The sequence below is a fragment of the Hyperolius riggenbachi genome, chromosome 11 (genome assembly GCF_040937935.1).
Source record: "Hyperolius riggenbachi isolate aHypRig1 chromosome 11, aHypRig1.pri, whole genome shotgun sequence".
Lineage (NCBI taxonomy): Eukaryota > Metazoa > Chordata > Amphibia > Anura > Hyperoliidae > Hyperolius > Hyperolius riggenbachi.
In genome coordinates, this window is record NC_090656.1 from 173,905,618 (window position 1) to 173,922,205 (window position 16,588).

At 42.9% G+C, this 16,588-nt stretch overlaps 1 protein-coding gene across 1 annotated transcript in view; it reads right to left on the reverse strand.

The window, feature by feature from the left end:
- Positions 1-419: 419 nt before the first annotated feature.
- LOC137537914 (5-hydroxytryptamine receptor 3E-like) overlaps positions 420-16,588 on the reverse strand; it is a 55,993-nt gene continuing 39,824 nt past the window's right edge. The window contains exons 8-9 of the mRNA XM_068259844.1: positions 7,147-7,359; positions 420-499 (exon numbers count right to left, since the gene is read on the reverse strand). Of these exons, the coding sequence (XP_068115945.1) occupies positions 420-499; positions 7,147-7,359 (293 nt within the window). The remainder of the gene's footprint in view (positions 500-7,146; positions 7,360-16,588) is intronic.

A 16,588-nucleotide genomic window follows, 5' to 3' on the forward strand; every position in this document is an offset into this window, starting at 1 on the left:
ATCAAATACATTATCGACCAACGCTGGGTCTTCAGCACACTATTGTGTAATTTATGTACAGTATACAAGAAAAATAAACAAATAAAAGTACCCCTAAAGTCTTGTGCGTATGCCTGGAAACACAGGGAAATGTGCCCATGTAATGCCTATATTCTTTTTACATTTAGAACCACTATCAAATAAAATTTAAAATACATGTACACATACTTACATGATGTACATTTAACATCACACTCTAAAAGGTGCTGTAATATGTACGAACAGAGGCGCCAAGCAGAGTAAAACAATGTTCTAAAAATGATAAAAAGAGGGAAGTCGAGGTGGACTTACCTCCCTCTGGTAGTGGACATATACTCACATGCAGAGTAAAAAATATACAATTTATTCACAGCTCAATAAAATCGCAACGCGTTTCGTGGTCAACAATCCCGCTTCATCAGGCAGTACAGGAGCATATAAAACTGGTTCAGGTCCATAAAGCATATAGCTACAGAGGTAACTATAATCAGAGAAAAAGCATGTGTGCATCAACCAGGTGAACCTGACAAATCTGGCTTTGCTAATTTGGCCTATTGGCTAATCACGAGACATTGCTCATGCAAATAAGCATTTGCTTTCGCATGCCTAAATATGCAGGGTCAAAACCAAAAACCGCAAAACAATCGCCCTGCGGGAATTAGTTCATGCTATACAGCACTATCCAGGGGCGCCACGAGGAGGCTTCCCATTGCCCCCATACAACCGGGGGGCCGCGGGGGTCCCAGGCACTCTCACCGCCTGGAACCCACACAGCGGCACCCCGGAGGTGGAGGCCAGGGGGTGCAGGCGATCTCCCCAGCGTGGCCAGCGCCGGGAAGAGCCGCCCGCACACACCTCCCAGGATTAAAAACAGGCACTTACCTCAACGTCCATTGCGTTCTGCTATATGCGCATAACCTGGGCGCGACACATAAGGGGCAGACAGGCGCAAATAGCCTGCTCCAGGGCTCTCACCTCCTAAAACAAGTCACTCACTACCTGCCCTCAGAAGAAAGAAATGCAATGCTAACTATAATCAGAGAAAAAGCATGTGTGCATCAACCAGGTGAACCTGACAAATCTGGCTTTGCTAATTTGGCCTATTGGCTAATCACGAGACATTGCTCATGCAAATAAGCATTTGCTTTCGCATGCCTAAATATGCAGGGTCAAAACCAAAAACCGCAAAACAATCGCCCTGCGGGAATTAGTTCATGCTATACAGCACTATCCAGGGGCGCCACGAGGAGGCTTCCCATTGCCCCCATACAACCGCGGGGCCGCGGGGGTCCCAGGCACTCTCACCGCCTGGAACCCACACAGCGGCACCCCGGAGGTGGAGGCCAGGGGGTGCAGGCGATCTCCCCAGCGTGGCCAGCGCCGGGAAGAGCCGCCCGCACACACCTCCCAGGATTAAAAACAGGCACTTACCTCAACGTCCATTGCGTTCTGCTATATGCGCATAACCTGGGCGCGACACATAAGAGGCAGACAGGCGCAAATAGCCTGCTCCAGGGCTCTCACCTCCTAAAACAAGTCACTCACTACCTGCCCTCAGAAGAAAGAAATGCAATGCTAACTATAATCAGAGAAAAAGCATGTGTGCATCAACCAGGTGAACCTGACAAATCTGGCTTTGCTAATTTGGCCTATTGGCTAATCACGAGACATTGCTCATGCAAATAAGCATTTGCTTTCGCATGCCTAAATATGCAGGGTCAAAACCAAAAACCGCAAAACAATCGCCCTGCGGGAATTAGTTCATGCTATACAGCACTATCCAGGGGCGCCACGAGGAGGCTTCCCATTGCCCCCATACAACCGGGGGGCCGCGGGGGTCCCAGGCACTCTCACCGCCTGGAACCCACACAGCGGCACCCCGGAGGTGGAGGCCAGGGGGTGCAGGCGATCTCCCCAGCGTGGCCAGCGCCGGGAAGAGCCGCCCGCACACACCTCCCAGGATTAAAAACAGGCACTTACCTCAACGTCCATTGCGTTCTGCTATATGCGCATAACCTGGGCGCGACACATAAGGGGCAGACAGGCGCAAATAGCCTGCTCCAGGGCTCTCACCTCCTAAAACAAGTCACTCACTACCTGCCCTCAGAAGAAAGAAATGCAATGCTAACTATAATCAGAGAAAAAGCATGTGTGCATCAACCAGGTGAACCTGACAAATCTGGCTTTGCTAATTTGGCCTATTGGCTAATCACGAGACATTGCTCATGCAAATAAGCATTTGCTTTCGCATGCCTAAATATGCAGGGTCAAAACCAAAAACCGCAAAACAATCGCCCTGCGGGAATTAGTTCATGCTATACAGCACTATCCAGGGGCGCCACGAGGAGGCTTCCCATTGCCCCCATACAACCGGGGGGCCGCGGGGGTCCCAGGCACTCTCACCGCCTGGAACCCACACAGCGGCACCCCGGAGGTGGAGGCCAGGGGGTGCAGGCGATCTCCCCAGCGTGGCCAGCGCCGGGAAGAGCCGCCCGCACACACCTCCCAGGATTAAAAACAGGCACTTACCTCAACGTCCATTGCGTTCTGCTATATGCGCATAACCTGGGCGCGACACATAAGGGGCAGACAGGCGCAAATAGCCTGCTCCAGGGCTCTCACCTCCTAAAACAAGTCACTCACTACCTGCCCTCAGAAGAAAGAAATGCAATGCTAACTATAATCAGAGAAAAAGCATGTGTGCATCAACCAGGTGAACCTGACAAATCTGGCTTTGCTAATTTGGCCTATTGGCTAATCACGAGACATTGCTCATGCAAATAAGCATTTGCTTTCGCATGCCTAAATATGCAGGGTCAAAACCAAAAACCGCAAAACAATCGCCCTGCGGGAGTTAGTTCATGCTATACAGCACTATCCAGGGGCGCCACGAGGAGGCTTCCCATTGCCCCCATACAACCGGGGGGCCGCGGGGGTCCCAGGCACTCTCACCGCCTGGAACCCACACAGCGGCACCCCGGAGGTGGAGGCCAGGGGGTGCAGGCGATCTCCCCAGCGTGGCCAGCGCCGGGAAGAGCCGCCCGCACACACCTCCCAGGATTAAAAACAGGCACTTACCTCAACGTCCATTGCGTTCTGCTATATGCGCATAACCTGGGCGCGACACATAAGGGGCAGACAGGCGCAAATAGCCTGCTCCAGGGCTCTCACCTCCTAAAACAAGTCACTCACTACCTGCCCTCAGAAGAAAGAAATGCAATGCTAACTATAATCAGAGAAAAAGCATGTGTGCATCAACCAGGTGAACCTGACAAATCTGGCTTTGCTAATTTGGCCTATTGGCTAATCACGAGACATTGCTCATGCAAATAAGCATTTGCTTTCGCATGCCTAAATATGCAGGGTCAAAACCAAAAACCGCAAAACAATCGCCCTGCGGGAATTAGTTCATGCTATACAGCACTATCCAGGGGCGCCACGAGGAGGCTTCCCATTGCCCCCATACAACCGGGGGGCCGCGGGGGTCCCAGGCACTCTCACCGCCTGGAACCCACACAGCGGCACCCCGGAGGTGGAGGCCAGGGGGTGCAGGCGATCTCCCCAGCGTGGCCAGGACCCCTGCGGCCCCCCGGTTGTATGGGGGCAATGGGAAGCCTCCTCGTGGCGCCCCTGGATAGTGCTGTATAGCATGAACTAATTCCCGCAGGGCGATTGTTTTGCGGTTTTTGGTTTTGACCCTGCATATTTAGGCATGCGAAAGCAAATGCTTATTTGCATGAGCAATGTCTCGTGATTAGCCAATAGGCCAAATTTGCAAAGCCAGATTTGCCAGGTTCACTTGGTTGATGCACACATGTTCTTTCTCTGATTGTAGTTAGCATTGCATTTCTTTTTTCTGAGGGCAGGTAGTGAGTGGCTTGTTTTAGGAGGTGAGAGCCCTGGAGCAGGCTATTTGCGCCTGTCCGCCCCTTATGTGTCGCGCCCAGGTTATGCGCATACAGCAGAACGCAATGGACGTTGAGGTAAGTGCCTGTTTTTAATCTTGGGAGGTGTGTGCGGGCGGCTCTGCCCGGCGCTGGCCACGCTGGGGAGATCGCCTGCACCCCCCAGCCTCCGCCTCCGGGGTGCCGCTGTGTGGGTTCCAGGCGGTGAGAGTGCCTGGGACCCCTGCGGCCCCCCGGTTGTATGGGGGCAATGGGAAGCCTCCTCGTGGCGCCCCTGGATAGTGCTGTATAGCATGAACTAATTCCCGCAGGGCGATTGTTTTGCGGTTTTTGGTTTTGACCCTGCATATTTAGGCATGCGAAAGCAAATGCTTATTTGCATGAGCAATGTCTCGTGATTAGCCAATAGGCCAAATTTGCAAAGCCAGATTTGCCAGGTTCACTTGGTTGATGCACACATGTTCTTTCTCTGATTGTAGTTAGCATTGCATTTCTTTTTTCTGAGGGCAGGTAGTGAGTGGCTTGTTTTAGGAGGTGAGAGCCCTGGAGCAGGCTATTTGCGCCTGTCCGCCCCTTATGTGTCGCGCCCAGGTTATGCGCATACAGCAGAACGCAATGGACGTTGAGGTAAGTGCCTGTTTTTAATCTTGGGAGGTGTGTGCGGGCGGCTCTGCCCGGCGCTGGCCATGCTGGGGAGATCGCCTGCACCCCCCAGCCTCCGCCTCCGGGGTGCCGCTGTGTGGGTTCCAGGCGGTGAGAGTGCCTGGGACCCCTGCGGCCCCCCGGTTGTATGGGGGCAATGGGAAGCCTCCTCGTGGCGCCCCTGGATAGTGCTGTATAGCATGAACTAATTCCCGCAGGGCGATTGTTTTGCGGTTTTTGGTTTTGACCCTGCATATTTAGGCATGCGAAAGCAAATGCTTATTTGCATGAGCAATGTCTCGTGATTAGCCAATAGGCCAAATTTGCAAAGCCAGATTTGCCAGGTTCACTTGGTTGATGCACACATGTTCTTTCTCTGATTGTAGTTAATATAGCTACAGAGGTGCTCACACGCTTTATGGACCTGAACCAGTTTTATATGCTCCTGTACTGCCTGATGAAGCGGGTTTGTTGACCGCGAAACACGTTGCGATTTTATGGAGCTGTGAATAAATTGTATATTTTTTACTCTGCATTTGAGTATATGTCCACTACCAGAGGGAGGTAAGTCCACCTCGACTTCCCTCTTTTTATCATTTTTAGAACATTGTTTTACTCTGCTTGGCGCCTCTGTTCATACATATTACAGTGGAGGGGTTCTTTCCCCATTTTCCTATCTACAGAGAGCGACTTTTATACCTGAGTGGGGATAGGTACTAATACTCCCCACCTGCCTGTCAAGTGGTTACCTGATGGTAACCCACCATTGTGAGTATAAGAACCTTTGACATTACATTATATATTGAGCTTACCAGACAATACTGCACTATTGGGCTCTTGGTGTCCTCTGTTTTGTTTTTACAAAATCTATCTAAAAGGTGTCTGCCAGCCTCTATCTACACTTGAAATTATTCTGGAAGTTGGGCTGAGCAAATGCTGTTCAGTGTGTGTGTGTTTTTTTTAAATAAAAGAAAACATGGAAAAACCCTCATGAGCAGATGGGGTAGTCCACAACCGTCAGACCTGACATTTTTACAACCTACTGTAAGTGACAAGGACACAGGAAAAAAATGTGCTTTTTACTCTGGGACCAATATACAGTACATTTTATACATATGCATACACATTTTGAATTTCACTATTTTTAGTGGTCTTTTAGTAGTCCTTTAAGACAGGCAGTGGTATGGTTCTTGGGTAAATTAATATAAACATGACACTTCCTGCAATAAAATAAAGAAACCTCCTTGTTACACAAAGCATGTTTACTGCATACTATAGGAACATTGTTATTAACCACTTAAGCCCACAGGGTTGTTTATTTTTAGCATCTGAGCAACTTTCACCTCCCATTCATTTGCCAATAAATTTATCAGTACTCATTACAATTAATTGATCTATATCTTGTTTTTTCCACCACAAATTAGGCTTTCTTTGGGTGATACATTTTGCTAAGAATTAATTTATTCTAAATCCATTTTAACAGAAAAATTAAGAAAGAAAAATCATTATTTCTCAGTTTTTGGCCATTATAGTTTAAAATTAATACATGCTACCGTAATTAAAACCCATGCATTTTATTTGCCCATTTGTCCCGTTTATTACACCGTTTAAATTATGTCCCTATCACAATGTATGGTGCCGATATTTTATTTAGAAATAAAGGTGCATTTTTCATTTTGCGTCCATCACTATTTACAAGCCCATAATTTAAAACATTTTAATATACTCCTTTGACATGCATATTTAAAAAGTTCAGACCCTTAGGTAACTATTTGTTGTTTTTTTTAATTGTAATTTTTTTTTATTAAAAATTTTATTTGGGTAATTTTTGTTGTGGGAGGTAAACAGATAATTTTAATGTAAAAAAAAGTATTTATTTATTGAAAAATGGATGTGGGTGTAGTTTTACTATTTGGCCACAAGATGGTCACGTCTCTGATAAGAGGCTGTCAGTTGCGGGGGGCTTTGATCAATGAATGGCATATATAATCCCATTCATTGATAGCTGAATGTTCGTCCAGATAGGCTTAAGTGGTTTAAGGGTCACTTAAGGCTAGTAAAAAAAAAGAGTTATACTCACCTGGGGCTTCCACCAGCCCCCTGCAGCTGTCCGGTGCCCTCGCCGTCTCCCTCTGATCCTCCTGGCCCCGCCGGCAGGTACTTCTGTTTTCGGCGACAGACCTGGGCACGCGAGTGATTCTTTGCGTTCCTGGTTGCAATAGCGCCCTCTATACTGCTATTGCGGCCAGGAACGCAACGAATCACTTGCGTTCCCAGGCCTGTCAGTGAAAACAGAAGTACCTGCCAGCGGGGACAGGAGGATCCGAGTGAGACTGCGTGAGCACCGGACAGCTGCAGGGGGCTGGTGGAAGCCCCAGGTGAGTAAAACTTTTTTTTTTACTACTCTTAAGTGTCCCTTTAAGTCAGCAGCCCATAGGAAGATATTTGAAGATGTGTAGCTGTCACGTCATTCCTGAAAATCATTTTTGCTTAAAGTGCTAACAGGCAGCAAGCTTTCTTCACAACAGAATTTACATTCAAAATGAAGCATGCACAGCAAATATGTTATGCAAGAACTCACCGTGTTCTATAGCTGCTGGAGACGTAGCTTTCCCATCAGCTTTATATACATTTCTTTTCATAAAAAGAGCATGTGCCAAACAAGTTTTAATACAGAATTTCATCCAATGAGGCATGTCTGTGTTTCTATCAGAAAGGTTTGACAAGTAGGAGGTCATGATGGAGCCAATTATACTGGCCACCATGATGGCCATACATAGAACACAGAATATACCTAGAACAACAAATAACATTAGTTTATTGGACATAGAAGGGTATCTGAAGTGACATGCCACATGTATGCATAGTTTTTCTGCAATTCTACCTAAAACTAGTTTGTTTTCCTCAACTCTTATTTATCCCTATGAAGGTTAAGAATTCAAGGCTCTAATTTACAGTTCCTTTGCAGATGGACTGAAGAAAAATTAAGCATAACGCTCACTGATAACTAATAATGGTTTATAAATAGACAAAAAAAAAACACATCTGAGTGCAGAGAACAGATACATTTAAAAGTTCAAGATCTGTCTGTGTGAGATCATCCGGCGTATAACAATACCTGAGTCAGTCCAAACTTTAAACTTGGATTTTTAACCTTTTCATCCAAAATTAGCCTATGGGATTCAAGGAAAGTACTATTAAGAATTAAAATGTAGTAGGTCATTAATGTTCCCTTTTAGAGAAACCCCAGTTGCCAATAGAATAAAAGAAAAACAGGACCTAAATGGTGCAGTATTGTCAGCTGATTGTGACAGAGTTGTGGGTAATAATGCACACAAAATTTGGTTGCAAGACCTTGCAACCACCATATGCGCCTATGGGAAAATAACCAACACCACTTGGTTTTCCAGTAACTGGATGGTTGCTCTCCTAATAGAGTTGTAAATACAAAAATACATGGAAGTGGAGGCAATATAAAAGTGATAATCTCACCTCTTAGGATGTAAAACACCAGTATATTGGAAACAATTTTTATTCAATCACTATTGTGCAGATGACAATAGTGCGCCAAAGTGTCCAACTCCACCAACTGCACAAAAGTGTCTGCAATCTCACTCACCAGATTGGGGACACTTTGGTGCAGTTGGTGAGCTTAAGCGCGTTAAAGCGTAACCAAGAGCCCCTGTCACTGTGTTCCTGTTGTGTGCTACAGCCCCTATGTATTTATATGTATTTGTATATTTGTATGGAGATTGGAGATCTCCATTACTGCGTGCATGCTTTGCAAAAAAAAAATGCATTAAAGTTAGTTTGTGCTGCTCACCCCTTGGTATTTGCTTATAATTTTCCCCTGTGAACCTGCATAATCACACCCACCTCTAGCACAGTTAAGCATATAAATGAGTGCATTGCACATGTTCAGAGAGTTCATTCGGTAGCTAGTGAAAGGTGAGGTGTTGTTCATTTCGTTTTCTCCTATTTTAGTTGACTCTTAGGTTTTTGGATTAGTACCCACTAGACTGCTGATAAAAAAATATATAAAGTATGTCAGTGTCGCGCCTAGAGTAGAGTCAGCAGCTCAACCTAAAATGGGGTTACCCCAGAACCCCTATTGTGCAAACAAATATATATCAAAAATAGGAAGCGCTAGATTGTAAAAATATTTATTAATGGTTCTCTCAATTGCAAAGTTTAAGATATATCAACTCAATGTGGATGTCTCCACTCACTACCAATTACATATGGCAAATAACCATGTACACATGCACGCACCAATCGCCTCCACAAACCTACTGCAGTAGGAAAAAGAAAAAATTCATAATGTGCACTAATAGTACTGCTCAAAAATATAAAAATATGTATAAAAATCAATAAAAAATCAATGGTAGACCACTTGATAGCAACGTAATGAAGTTGCAATATAGTTGCATTGGAGTATCTTCAATATACAGATCATATAGATTTCATATAGATTAATGCAAAGTATTCCAATGATGTCCGTATTAGGGATTATCCACACTTCACAAAGGTTGTGAGGCTGCAGTATAAGATTCAAGATTGTCCGTAATGGGAAAAGATCTTCACAAAGTAATGAGTGCTATACTCACGATCCCCCATGTAGATAAGGTGATAATATCCGGAGCCGCTCGATCCCGTGTGTCCCGGCCGGTGACTACACAGGAGAGTCTTGGACCCACTGCAGATTAATTAACAGTGACATCGGGCTGGCTTGCCCGGCTCCAGCGCGGGTGATGTAGCGTCCCTTCGCTTGCTTGGGGAACGATTCCCTCGGATCTCCGTGTTACGGTGTGTTAGTGAGACACACCTCCTTCCTCACTGATAGTGACATCACTGGAGGATTAGCCAATCGCTAACGCGTTTCGAAGGAGATGTCCTCCTTTCTCAAAGAGCTTTGAGAAAGAAGAACGTCTCCTTCAAAACGCGTCAGCTAATCCTCCAGTGACGTCACTGGAGATCCGAGGGAATTGTTCCCCAAGCAAGCAAAGGGCCGCTACATCACCCGCGCTGGAGCCGGGCAAGCCAGCCCGACGTCACTGTTAATTCATCTGCAGTGGGCCCAAGACTCTCCTGTGTAGTCACCGGCCGGGACACACGGGATCGAGCGGCTCCGGATATTATCACCTTATCTACATGGGGGATCGTGAGTATAGCACTCATTACTTTGTGAAGATCTTTTCCCATTACGGACAATCTTGAATCTTATACTGCAGCCTCACAACCTTTGTGAAGTGTGGATAATCCCTAATACGGACATCATTGGAATACTTTGCATTAATCTATATGAAATCTATATGAACTGTATATTGAAGATACTCCAATGCAACTATATTGCAACTTAATTACGTTGCTATCAAGTGGTCTACCATTGATTTTTTATTGATTTTTATACATATTTTTATATTTTATATTTTTGAGCAGTACTATTAGTGCACTTTATGAATTTTTTTTTTTTTTCCTACTGCAGTAGGTTTGTAGAGGCGATTGGTGCGTGCATGTATACATGGTTATTTGCCATATGTAATTGGTAGTGAGTGGAGACATCCACATTGAGTTGATATATCTTAAACTTTGCAATTGAGAGAACGATTAATAAATATTTTTACCATCTAGTGCTGCCTATTTTTTATATATATTTGCTGATAAAAAAAACCTAGCATTGCATGGTTGGTTAGAGTAGGACTCACCAGATTGGGGACACTTTGGCGCAGTTGGTGAACTTAAGCGCGTTAAAGTGTAACCAAGAGCCCCTGTCACTGTTTTCCTGTTGTGTGTTGCAGCCCCTCTGTATCTATATTGTACAGATGACATTGGCATTCACAGGTCTCTGCCCACTTCAATAACACAAAGTGCCTGAAAGCAAGTCAATATTTGCTGAGCTAGCATCCACAGTATTACAGATATATAATAAAATTCCATTCACACTAGAAAAATAACAATTTCAACAAAATGTATATTTCAGACTATAAATTAACAGAAGATGAAATATCTGTTCTACAAAAGGTACTCTGTCTGCCCTAACAAGAAATCGGACCTGTTTTAACTGTTTGTAGACTAAAATACAAAGCCCTACAATCAAATGACCTTATACCAGTCATCACAATGAATGAAAAAATCCCTATCACGATATTGAATGGACATAGAATAGTGCAGTTAGAAAAATATATTCACACCCAACTAAAAAACAGATCTATTTTCTACTCACTAACTTGCAGAGATCCACAAATGGAGAAATTTTATACACTGGTAATGGAGACATTTAGGAAGATTGAGGCAAAAAATTGTAAAGATAACCTTGCAATGAATGAAATAAAATAATTTGAAAAACACTCGTGATGAGTAGTGATAAAGTTATTGGCGGATGAATGGGAGAAGCGCTGACAGAGGAAAACTGCCTTTGTCCTGAAAGTGAAAAGAGGTTAAAATATATTTTTCATTTTTGCATAAAATACCCTCTTGGAAAGGTTCCTCGATTAAAATCTTATGTTCACCTTAGTATTCAAGGGATGATGGATTTTTTAAGCATCTCATAATAATCTGTTTTGTAATATGTTTATTGCGTCTTTTAAATAATATTATTTTGTCATCAGAACTATGGCAAAAAAACAAAAAAAACAAAACAAGGTATAGATCATTTATGTGTGATACATAAATGATCTATACCTTGTTTTTTTTGCCACCAATTAGGATTTCTTTGGGTGGTACATTTTGCTAATAATTATTTCATACTAAATGTATTTTAACAGGAATAATAAGAAAAAAATGGAAAAAAATGATTTCTCAGTTTTCAGCCACTATAGTTTTAAAATAAAATGTTGTACTGTGGATACAATCCACACATTTTATTTGCCCATTTGTCCCGGTTATTGCAACGCTTAAAATATTTCCCTAGTACAATGTATGGCGCAAATATTTTATATTGAATTAAAGGTGCATTTTTTCAGTTTTGCATCCATCACTAATTACAAGCCCATATGGGCTCAAGATAATAAGGTGTATAGTAATATACCTTCACAATATACATATTTAAAAAGTTTAGTCCCTAAGGTAACTATTTGTGCATTTTTTTAAACGAGTTTTTTGTAATTTTTTTTAAACATGTGTGTCACGGACGGTTGCGGGGCCGCAGGCGCGTCCTGTAACCGCCCGTGAAGAAGAAGCGATCGCACTCGATTCCCTGCATCGATTGCGCTTCAGATCGATAGAATCTGGGTTGATTGTGTAGGAGGTCTGCAGTCTTTTCTCAACAGAGAGAGAGCACCAGCCCAAATGCTGGATGGCTCTTTTGATATGCTAATGAACCTGAGCCTAATCTGCCCCGGAGAGTCCCTGGCTTCAAGCTGTGCTGATGGCCCATCCATCAGGTATAAGGTGACAAGCACCATGGCAGAAGCAATCTAGTTGGGGGAAAACCAGACCCGCTGGCTCCCTCCCAGCAGGGGAGGTGACACCTAGCTGGCTGCCCCAAACTTCAAAGAGCCTTTGCCTGGGAATAACCTGAGTCTCATAGCATATCCATAACTTCCCAGATCTGTCATATTTCTGGGGTTCCTGAGATGGCAGCTTCGCCAAACATGGGGGAAGTGTAGCATGAGCCCCGGTGCTGGTTCTGAGGAAGTTTCAGAATATTCTGAGGTAAGGACTGCCAGTTAGGCAGTTTAAAAGTGCCCTGATGATACCACAGGGGTCCCACCCCTCATGTCTGGTATCAGGGCGCTGGATAAATCGAGACAGACCTGAAAATGTTAATAAATCTGCCCTGACCTGTACGGTTCTGTGAGATAGAGCCCATATATGGGTAGATATGATTTCTAGTCCCCAGGACAAGGAGAGGGCTCATCTCATCTTCTAAGGTGGTGTGTGGCTCCCCGCCCTCACTCCCTCCTACTGAATCAGGGGCATAAGAATGGCAGAGGACCCAAACTCAGTGTCCTCCACCCTGAAAAAATCTTGAACTCATCGGTGCCAGCTTGAGGATATGCTGGCATCCACCTGGTCTGAACTTTGATTGAAACCCAGAACTCTGTTTTTCCCACAAAAAGGACATCTTTCCAGGAACTAAGTATTTTTCTCCCTTCTTTTATTTTTTATACTGGCTATTACTGTTTTAATAATTGTTGATTTTAATAATTGTCTGTATATATTAATTATTTATATTGTGTGAATAAACGACTTTCTCCAAGTCATTCACTGTCCGCTACCCTGCTTATCAGCACACACAGAACTGATCCCGGGTCTCTGAAGATACGCTACTGTTTGTTTGTTGTTGGCTAGACAGAATATCGTGTGTTTAACCGTTTTATTCGCAGGACTAGTCAGTTAGTGGGCTCCACGGTCCCATGGTAACCGCGGTGGTGGCAGTTTACTCTGAACCAGCGGGTGAAGTTGTAATCACCCGTGTCTCACAGGCTCCCTTCTGAGTTGGCTGCGGCTAATTCTTAACGGTTCCTGCGCATTGACTGCGACCAGAGTTCGCACGACCTGTGCGCTGGCACCGTTTAGAAGGCTAAGTGCGGTCAGCCACTAGGGCTCCTGTGACAATGTGTTTTCATGTTTTTAGTTAAAGGGCAGGGTGGGGAGTAAATCAGCTTTTATTTAATGTGAATTGTCTTTTTTTCCATTTGTACTTTAATTTTATTTTTTTGGCCACTAAGTGGCGCTAAGCACTCTCCTGGAAGATACTAGGGAGTGCGAGATCTTTTGTTTTACATTTCTGGAAGATACCAGGGAGTGCAAGATCTTTTGTTTTACATTTCATGGTTCATGAATCAAATACCTCCTGATTGGAGCCACTTGATTCATTTGCGGGGAATCGTTTGAACACTGGTTCCTCTGCAGCAATCAATCCCCTGTAATAGAGGCAGGGAAGGAGCCGCCTGCACGCAGATATGCGTGTACAAGCGCAGCAACACTGCTGGACGCATACTGTATATATTCGTCCACATTGCCTTTGAGTGGCGATTTTTGGACAAATATATACATCCAGATTGGCTTAAGTGGTTAATAAAAAATACCAAGAACTTTCCTGCTAAGATTCATAAACGTTTGAAGAAATTCCAGCGATAGTCACTCTACCCAGTGGTTTCTGAGTCCTGTCACTTCATATCTATTAGAGATAATAGATGAAAAGCTTAAGAAATGCATGCTGAAATTGCCAACCTTAAAGAGACACTGAAGCGAAAAAAAAAAATATGATATCGTGAATTGGTTGTGTACTATGAATAATTACTAGAAGATTAGCAGCAAAGAAAATATTCTCATACTTTTATTTTCAGGTATATAGTGTTTTTTCTAACACTGCATCATTCTATAATATGTGCAGATTACACAACACTCAGCATTCAAAATGAGTCTTTCAGAGCAGTCTGTGAAGTAATGACCTCTCCTCTAGCAGAGAAAAAGTAAACAGTTCACTTACAGTTGAGATAATAAAAGTCAGATAACAGCCCTCTCCACGACTAGACTTAGTCGGAGAGTTAATGGCTTGTTTGCATAGAGATAACTGGAGTTTCTTAACTCTTCCTGTACTGGAAACAATTAGACTGATGTATCTGATCTTAATGTTTTATTTCTTAGCTGTGCTACACATACAAATCATAATATCATATATTTTTTTTCGCTTCAGTGTCTCTTTAAGGACTCATCACTTCTGATTTCTTTGTTACAAGACATAAAGTGGTCCCCAGTATAGGTGGGAAATTTTTTATGTAAATTCACTTTATTCAAACATTAATCACAATATAGGCCTAGAAACATAATCATATTTTTAATGTTAGATATGGAAACTTCACAAAAACAAAAGGAATTCATACTGAAAGCTATGGACTTTATTTTAAATAGTTAAACAATATTTGTGTTCTTTTTATGAACTTATTTTTAGGCAAACTATGGGCACAGCTATGGGCTGTAATGTTGCCCCTAGTTATGCTAACCTAACAATAGGCCTCTTGGAGGAAAAATGCTGACAGATGATACATGTTATATCCTTTTTTTAACCAAATGTTTTTATAATGTAGATGCTATGGCTATTATAATACACTACAATACTAAATTACAATGACTCTGAAGATAGGAGATGTTTAACCTATTTTAGTTCCTGGACGTAGTTTGAACCATGCGCGCTCCCGCGGCCCGCTAGCCAGGAAATCAGTGAATCGGGCTATGGTGCCCGATCACTGATTCCTCTCCCCCGCTGAAAAAGTGACAGCTTCTCTCGGAAGCTGCGCTTTTTCTGGCTGTTACCTCTCCCAATGCGTCTCTCTAAGCGTATGTTACGCTTAGAGTGACGTCATGTTAACAAACTCATGGCCACCATCTTGTGGGCAAAAAGTAAAACTACAACTAAAAGTAAAAAAATAAAACTCAAGACACTTCACATTATAAAACTATTGTTTACATCCCACCCTCCCAAAAATACGCAAATAAAATGTTTAATATAAAAAAAAAACATTACAATAAAAAAAACATGTAAATATTTACCTAAGGGTCTAACCTTTTTAAATATCAATGTAAAGATGAAATATTTCTATATTTTTTTTATTTTAAACTTGTAAATAGTGATAGATGCAAAACGAAAAAAATGCACCTTTATTTCCAAATAAAATATTGTCGCCATACATTGTGATAGGGACATAATTTTAACGGTGTAATAACCGGGACATATGGGAAAATACAATACGTGAGTTTTAATTATGGAGGCATGTATTATTTTAAAACTAATGGCTGAAAACTTGAGAAATAATGATTTTTTTCCGTTTTTTTCTTATTCTTCCTGTTAAAATGCATTTACAGTAAAGTGGCTCTTAGCAAAATGTACCCCCCCCCCCCCCAAATAAAGCCTAATTGGTAGCGGAAAAAACAAGATATAGATCAGTTCATTGTGATAAGTAGTGATAAAGTTATAGGCTAATGAATGGGAGGTGAACATTTCTCAAGTGAAAACGACGGAACGCGAATGGGTTAAAGAAAACAGAGTATTGGAAAGTAATGAAAGAATCCTTCCAAAATACTGGACTAAAGGCATACAACTATGTGCTCACATGCATATAAAAAAAGGCTATACTTTACATGCTAAAACCAGCATTAATATTACATTGTTAATTTTATAAATTACTTTACACACTAAATTACCGCTGCCAGAAAGACAGGAGTCTTCTGCATAATGGCCCTTTATCAGGGAGGAAATATCCTCAAGAAAATGGCCCCGGGTGAAAGCTAAATACCCTTCTTAAAATAGCCGCCACCACGAATAAGGACTAAAGTCCTCTTAAAGATGGCCACCGTGGAATACAATCCTAAATTAACACTGACAAAATGGCCACCATCACTCTGAGGACATAGACCCCCTAAAGATGGCCACGGCTTAGAGAAATGTCACTAACACATGATTATCATGTCACTAACACATGATTATCGTGTCATGAATGATGCGATAGACACTAACCCAGAAATGAATAAGGAAATCACAAGTAGCCAGTTTCCACGGGTTTTGACCAATTAGTCATTTTTAAAACCAGTTAAAGAGAATCTGTATTGTTAAAACCGCACAAAAGTAAACATACCAGTGCGTTAGGGGACATCTCCTATTACCCTCTGTCACAATTTCGCCGCTCCTCGCCGCATTAAAAGTGGTTAAAAACAGTTTTAAAAAGTTTGTTTATAAACAAACAAAATGGCCACATACACAAGCAGGCTGTATACAGCCTTCCTTTTGAATCTCAAGAGATCATTTGTGTGTTTCTTTCCCCCTGTTCTCATGCACTGAAGTTTTAGGCTGCTCGTTTCTTCCTGCAAACAGCTTTGCCCTTGTTTGTAATTCCTCAGTATGTGAAAGCCCAGCCAGATCAGAGGACGATTTATCCAGCTTGTAAAAGATAAGAGAGAAGAGAGAAGCTGCCCTAATCTAAATAATACACAGGCAGTGTGCATAGAGGGGCCTGGAAGGGGGAGTTCATAGCAGAACCACAACACTGAAGAACTTGGCAGCCTTCCAGACACAGGCCGAC